The sequence below is a fragment of the Lactuca serriola genome, chromosome 8 (assembly GCF_051521515.1).
Source record: "Lactuca serriola cultivar US96UC23 chromosome 8, Lser_US96UC23_V15, whole genome shotgun sequence".
NCBI classification, from domain to species: domain Eukaryota; kingdom Viridiplantae; phylum Streptophyta; class Magnoliopsida; order Asterales; family Asteraceae; genus Lactuca; species Lactuca serriola.
The window spans coordinates 23556828-23564587 of NC_136415.1; the positions used below are offsets into that span (position 1 = coordinate 23556828).

Below are 7760 nucleotides of genomic sequence, written 5' to 3' on the forward strand. Positions count from 1 at the left end.
CTGACTCTTCGAGTCGTCCTCAGACTCGTTGAGCCCTGGCATAATCAGAAAAGGGACAAGATCATCCAACTCACCAAGTTCCTTAATCAACTCGCCGAGTCCTATGAACATCATCGAGGTTTCTTCATCAGACTCGTCGAGTCCCCTTATGAACTCGTCGAGTCCCTTGCAGATCTAACCTAGATAACTGATTTCACCCTTCTACAGATCCAAAATACATATCTAGGTTGTTTCCATGGTCCATTTATATAGAATTGGAGACTTGATAGTTTTGCACACCTCAAATGGACCCAAACTTAAGTTATAGCAACCTACTTCCATGAACATGACCATGGATTGGATGGAAATGGGTTCAAGACTCCTTTTATGACTCTAGAGGCTAAATATCACAGGAAAGAGGGATTGCTTGGCATACAACCCATGAGAAGCAACTTATCATACTCAAAAGGGTCAAAAAGACCTACAAATCAACATCAAAGGAGATCTAAGCTATGGGTTATCAAGCTAAGAGCTTTTTACCTCAGAAGGCTGCCAAAGATGAATGTAATCCCGGATCTTGATCCTCATCCACAAGTTTGATACCTCCAAGCTCTTCCAACTAACTTCTATAACATAAAAACACACTCAAAATCTCAAAGGAGAAGCTTTCAATCGGATTAGGATTTCTGGAGGACACGGGGGCTGGTAAGGGAGGCCTAAAGGGGAATTAAGTGGCTTAAATATGGTGCAAAACCCTGAAAATAGGGTTTCCTCATGGCAGACCTACTCGTCGAGTCCATGCTTGGACTCGCCGAGTAGACCCTTTAAACCCCGCGTCCTCTCTGGCATCTACTCGACGAGTTAGGGCTACCAACTCGTCGAGTAGCTAAAAAATAATACTTTAATAATTTAATTGCGTACCGGGGCATTACATAGACTCTTGAGAAATGATTTTAAATGATACATCGCCCACGCAAATTCCATTCCTAATACGAAGTATTCCTACCACCATCTACTTTTTTGGAACATAAAGAGTGTAAATTGATATTTTTGTCATTCAATTACTTGGCTGACTGTACAATATCCATCAAGGGGAATACATATGCCCAGTTGGAATGTATGAGTTCCAAGGACCATCATCTCCATAAATCTTCTTTACTTGTTATCACCTTCTTCTATTTATTCCAAGTTTTTTACCCTTATCGCTTCCCATGAAAAACTTGATTTCGAATAGATTCCAAGGAATCGATTGTTTTATAGGTATCACAATATAAGTTCATGAAATAAGTGCTAACACTCCCAAGAATCGACTTAATGATTGTGAGTATCCCCCCCCCCCTCCCACACACACACGAACACACACATATCGAAAGAAGCTCGACTTTCCAACTTGCCAATAGGGAGGTTGGTTTATCCAAAACATACTTTCAATTCTCAGTTTTGGTCATGTACAACTAAAGATACAAGATCACAAAGGGAAAAACCTACATGTCGAATGAATGAAGTTTGTAATGCTCTATGAGGCTTCCTAGGATGTATAGTGATTGATTTTAAGTTGAATAGACATATTTTCAGGCTTGATCTCAAGTTGAATAAACAATTGTGTAGGTTATGCTTGTGATTTTTTAGTAGAAATGATGAATTTTATAAAGTTTATAAAGCTAAAGACTTGATGAATGAATAAACATGTGAGATTGGATCGAGTTAAGATATCAAGATTCTAGTCAGGATCCTAAGATCCTAGTATAGATCTTGTTTCGAAATTACATACCGAAGAAGCATAATATGCTCTATAACCTACTTCGGTATCATCATAGTCTCGTAATCAAAATTACTTATGTGGTTTTCAATCTTCGAAAAGTAAGAACTTCGGAATCATAATAGCTTCGGAAAATCACACGATACTTGTACTCAACACGATGCAAGTGTGATGAGATCATTTTTCATTGTAAGATCCTAAAATTATAAGATATTAAAATCATGATCGGAGTCTTAACAATAATAAAATAAAAAATATATATTTAATAAAATAAGCTTTCTTCATACTAACTTACATTTTTAATCATTAATTATTGTTTCGAAAATAATAAACTTAATGCATTTAAAATTTTGATTATGTTTCTATGTTAGTAAAATTATTTAGAGATAATTATTTCCCAATTACAAAATATCATTCTATTTAAATGCAAAATAGCACCACATCCCATAGAATGAAATATTAACATATAAGAAAAAAAGTTTGTGAAAATTTAATTACAACTTTTGATTATTGTTCACCAAATACTACTTTACTGATTTGCTTGTATTACAAGTGGAAGTGATTATAGACGGGTACTCATCTAATTTGTTGTGAATCGGAACCAATAGTTTTTGTAAAGTTGGAATTGAAATCAAAACTAGTTAAACAATTGTAAAAAATTTAAAATCAATCCTTAAATCGTGGCTTCCGATTACGGGACCAGATAACCCTTTTGCGTCATTTCTTTTAGTTCATTATTACAAATAATATTACTATCCAAAAAAATTGTTTGTTACCATACAAACTAGGGTTTAGGTCATTTTTAGTCACTTAACTTTTGGTTTTGTGCTCATTTGGTCATTTAACTTATTTTAAGTTTTAAAATGTCACCGAACTTTTGGCTTTGTGCTCATTTGTCACTCAATTTTAGTTTGGTCACTTAACTTAGGCTTTGTGTTCATTTAGTCACCTAACTTTTAAAATTGTGTTTATCTAGTCATTAAACTTTTAAAATAAAGCTATAAAAATGAACACAATTTTGAAAGTTAGGTGACTAAATAAGCATAATTTTAAAAGTTAGGTGACTAAATAAGCACAAAACCAAAAATTAAGTGACAAAACCACATGTTGGGTGACTAAATGAGCATAATTCCAAAAGTTCGGTAACCTAAAACTTAAAATGAGTTAAATGACCAAATAAACACAAAGCTAAAAGTTAAATGACCAAAAATGACATAAACCCTAGAAACTACAAAAAAAATATTTTGTAAGACAAAATAAGTTATTAAATACTAATCATAAACCTAGGTAAAGCCGTAAATGTAGTCAATAGTATATTGTTATTCTTAAAATTAAAATCTCAATCAATTGGCCTAAAATTAAAAATAAAACCACAAGCATCCAAAAAGGTATAAAGTTGTTTCTTGAACTCTTAGGGGGTGTTTGGCTTAGCTTTTCAAACCCCAAAAGTCCTTTTTGGAAAAATTACAAAAAGTCAAGATTTCCTGACTTTTCCAGAAAGTTCATTTTCCTTATGTAAAAACTTCAAAAGTAGCTTCTAAAATTAGTTTGCCAAACATCTTTTGCTTTTTTTTTTTCTTTTCCAAAAAGGACTTTTGGCTTTGAAAAGCTAAGCCAAACACCCCCTTAAGCAACGGTTATGTGACATGTTGAAAAAAAATACAAAAAGGAAAGAAAATCTATGATAGATTTACCATCAATTATTAAAATGTTGGAATCCTAAGTCGAGTAAGACTTGGAGACCAATCAATCTTGGGGCTTAAGCAAGTCGGTTTAGGTCTTCTAATCTTATTCTATAAGTTGGTAGTCTAGGAATGCATTTATATATATATATATATATATATATATATATATATATATATATATATATATATATATAAGCAAGTCGGTTTAGGTCTTCTAATCTTATTCTATAAGTTGGTAGTCTAGGAATGCATTTATATATATATATATATATATATATATATATATATATATATATATATATATATATATATATATAGTCATGGTTTATATAGAAAAACAATATAGGTTTTGAGTGATTTTCCTATTAATCAAAGAGATAGTTTGATTACTTGTGTTTTCTATTATCTTGAATTGGTATCAGAGCTCGGAAAACTTCATGCGACAGAAACAGTAAATCCTGAGTAGAGGTGATCGACGAAAGTCGTTGTCGACAATCTGTTATTGTCGATTAAAGGTGCTCGACTGATTTATTTTTCTGCGTTGTTCTCTCTCAATCGCATAAGTAATTAGTCATTTAGTCGATCCCGTTTTTCCTTCCGGCACTCGATTTGAACAAATCAACAATCGATTAAACAACAATCGATTGATTTTTATTGGTTTCTGTGTCGACAAAGTCTGATTCGAATTAGCATATGATTTGGCGATTTTAGTAATCGATTAAAGGGAAGTAATCGTTTATGAATTGGTAAACGATATTAAATTACGAATTGAAGAATTGTCGATTGGAATATTGTCATTAATGTTACCAATCAAACAGTAGCATTGGTTTTGATTTTGAATTAAGCGAATTACAAAATCACCAAGTGAAATTGATTAAGAAGAATTGAGTCAGTCGTTCTTGTTTTTCGGAATAATCGTTTTTATTTTTTTTTTATTTTCAATTAGTTTGAAATTGAATTTTTCTACTTTGTTTCTTGAAAGAATCGATACTTCCAATCCCTTTGATTTTGAGTTTTCTTTTGATTTGAGCGATCACCATGTCGGGCGAGTCCTCAAAATCGGACCACCAAAGGAAATCGGAGCAACCTCCGTTCACTGTCCGATGTTGACAACTACAAACTACACGGTTTGGGCTATGAGGATGAAGGTTGTTCTAAGAATTCACAAAGCATGGACTGTAACCGATCCAGGAACAGAGAATGAAGAGAAAGATTACCTGGTGATGGGGATGTTGTATCAGGTGATCCCGGAGACTTTGATTATGCAAATCGGGGATGTGGAGTCCTCAAAGGTGTTGTGGGACGCAATCAAAGCCAGGCATGTGGGTGCTGACCGCGTGAAGGAGGCTAGGTTACAAACCTTGATGACAGAATTCAACCGATTAAAGATGTCTGACTCGGAATCGATTGACGATTTTGCGGGAAGATTGTCCGGATTAGCTTCAAAATCGGCAGCCCTAAGAGAAGTAATTGATGAGACGAAGCTTGTGAAGAAGTTTCTCAAATCATTACTAAGAGCGAAGTTCATCCACATATTTGCTTCTTTGGAACAAGTCTTGGATCTCAAATCGGCTGGATTTGAAGATGTTGTGGGAAGGCTTAAAGCTTATGAAGAAAGGATTAGAGAGGAGGGTGATGATGGAGGAGAAGAACCAAAGGTTTTGTGGTCATCGAGCAGTGGCAGCACTAGTGGTTCGGGTGGTGGCGATAGCTTGACTGGTGGAGCGAAGGATAGATCGACAAAGGGAACAAGGGTATCGACCTGTAATCATGGATCCAGTGGGTTATCTGGATCAAGCGGATCAAGTAGACCCAAAGGGAATAATAGGGTTTCTCAAAGTAATCGGCCCAATAAACAGTCCAATTCTGATTTAATTCAACCCAATTCCAACAATTGCAAAAAATGTAATTGTTGTTGTGACAAAAATCGGAAAAATAGGGAAAATGATCAATCTAAGGTGATTTGTTTTCGGTGTGACAAAGCGGGTCACTTTGCCTCGGAATGTCCGGAACGACTCCAAAAATTACGAGAAGGTGATTTTTCGGAACGTAACGACAACGATGAGTCTGTGTTCTAAAACCGGATCGGAGTTGAAGAATTCTTTGGAAGGACTTAGAGATTCAGGGGTGATTGTTGGAATCCTAAGTCGAGTAGGACTTGGAGACCAATCAATCTTGGGGCTTAAGCAAGTCGGTTTAGGTCTCCTAAGTAGTCTAGGAATGCATTTATATATATATATATATATATATATATATATATATATATATATATATATATATATATATATATATATATATATATACACACCGAGTCATGGTTTATATAGAAAAACAATATAGGTTTTGAGTGATTTTCCTATTATTGTTAAAAGTAATTTACCATTAGATTCGTTAAAATATTTTAACATCAGAAATATAGATATGATTGTTTTGACATAAAAGACGCAGCAACTTCATGTTTGATGGTAAAGTCGAATTTATGATATGATCGTAAAATCAATCAAACATTTTCACTCATCAAATTAATTGGCCACATGAGTTAGCATGTTTTAGATAGTCTAAACAAATGTCTCATTCATCAAGGTCATTCCAACCAAATTTTTAAAATAAAATTAAACTAAAAAAACTCAAACTTAGAACATCAAATAATAAAGTATAATATAAAAACATAGAAAAAAACACAAAACAAATGAATAGCTTAGCCTTCCTCATGTTTTTGCACATCCGACCTTCAATAATTGTTTCCCTTATTGGGCTAAAAGTTTAGTGTTTCCTTATTTTAATTTTTAGTATTATATACATGAACTTTGGAAGAGATTAGGGGAATAGCATTCGGCAGCCCCCTATTTTCTTCGCCTCTAACCCGATGCATTGAAAATTGACTTAGGCAGTGGGTTGAGGGAAGGAGATGAGGGAGCCAGTTGCCGCATTCTCTCTCTCTCTATTTTCTATTGACCGATTTTTTTTATCTTTTTTATTATTTATTAAATTATATATAAATTTGAAATAGACCGATTTTTTTTATCTTTTTTATTATTTATTAAATTATATACCTATTAATAAATTATAAAAAAATATATTAAAGTTCATGGTTTTTAATTCCCTATAAAATGAGTAAATATTTGTATGAAATATATTTTTTTATAAAAAAATGAAGGAAGCTTCTCACCCATTCCTTGGATTTATGTGAGGGAAAGGAAAGTAAAAAAAAAAAATGGTGTTCTGACCCACAATAAGTAAGGGGAATTTTTCAGCCACACCTTCTCGTCTTATCAGCAATTGTAGAAACCAAAATGACTACGAATGTCTTTTGTCATTAATGTTAACCTTTGCATGTAATACATCTAACAAAATATGCTACAAAAATTACGGTTAACAAAATATGCTTCAAAAATCCTTAACTTAACGAAACATAGTAATGAAATAAACAAGACAATAAATTTAGTCTTCAAAAATCACCAAAATATGTTATGCGTGATTAGATATCTAAATGAATCATTTTGTCAAACAAACATGACTTTTAATTAGGATATTCACAAATACAACTATATATTTTTTATGGGATTATAAAAAATAATCAAAATTTAAGTAGTTCCAAACAATGACCTACTATAAAATAGGTCATTTCGGACCAAATACTAATAGTTTTTACCTTTTTATATGGACCATTTTTTAAAGAGAATCCATAATATGGTACCTGTTACATCCTGAAACATTATAATAGATTCCATCAACCAGGGGCGGTTTTGCTTGGTGTCCCGACGTTGCACCAGCAACACCTATTTTTCCTGTACGTAGTGAAAAAAGTTTCAACTTTTTTCGTTTTTTACCTATTTTTCTTGCATCAACAACACATCTTTCAACCTCAGCAACACCTACTATGTATTTCTACGTCCGCTCCTGCAATCAACGATTTCGACGAAACAAAGTATAGATTTGCAGTTAGAAGAGAGTACAACGAACCAAATTAGTTCTACAGTTTGGATGTCCATGTTTTGCAGCTAAAATTTCAGAAAAAAATGAATTTCGAACCCTAATTCGAAATCTAAAAAACATTTATTAAATGAGTTGATTATTTTACTAAAATATACGTTATTCATGTCTTTTATGAGTCATGGTTCTATAATTAGGTTAAAATATTATGAAAACATTGTTTGATATGGAAATCTATGTTGAATCAATATAAAATTCAAAGGAGCCCCGGAGATGCACATTAATCGATAATTCATAACAAAAAAGATCATTCACCAAGTAATGGCATCTAATATTATTAATAAAACAAATTATTTGTTATTTTGTAAATAATTCTTTTTAAGTTTCACAAGTAGTTGATGTCA

General features: G+C 32.9%; 1 protein-coding gene across 1 annotated transcript; it reads left to right on the forward strand.

Moving 5' to 3' along the window:
* Nucleotides 1–4526: 4526 nt before the first annotated feature.
* LOC145066706 (uncharacterized) lies at nt 4527–5501 on the forward strand. Its single transcript, XM_079013983.1, has one exon. The coding sequence runs from the start codon at nt 4527–4529 to the stop codon at nt 5499–5501; it is 975 nt and encodes a 324-aa protein (XP_078870109.1).
* The last annotated feature ends 2259 nt before the right edge of the window (nt 5502–7760 follow it).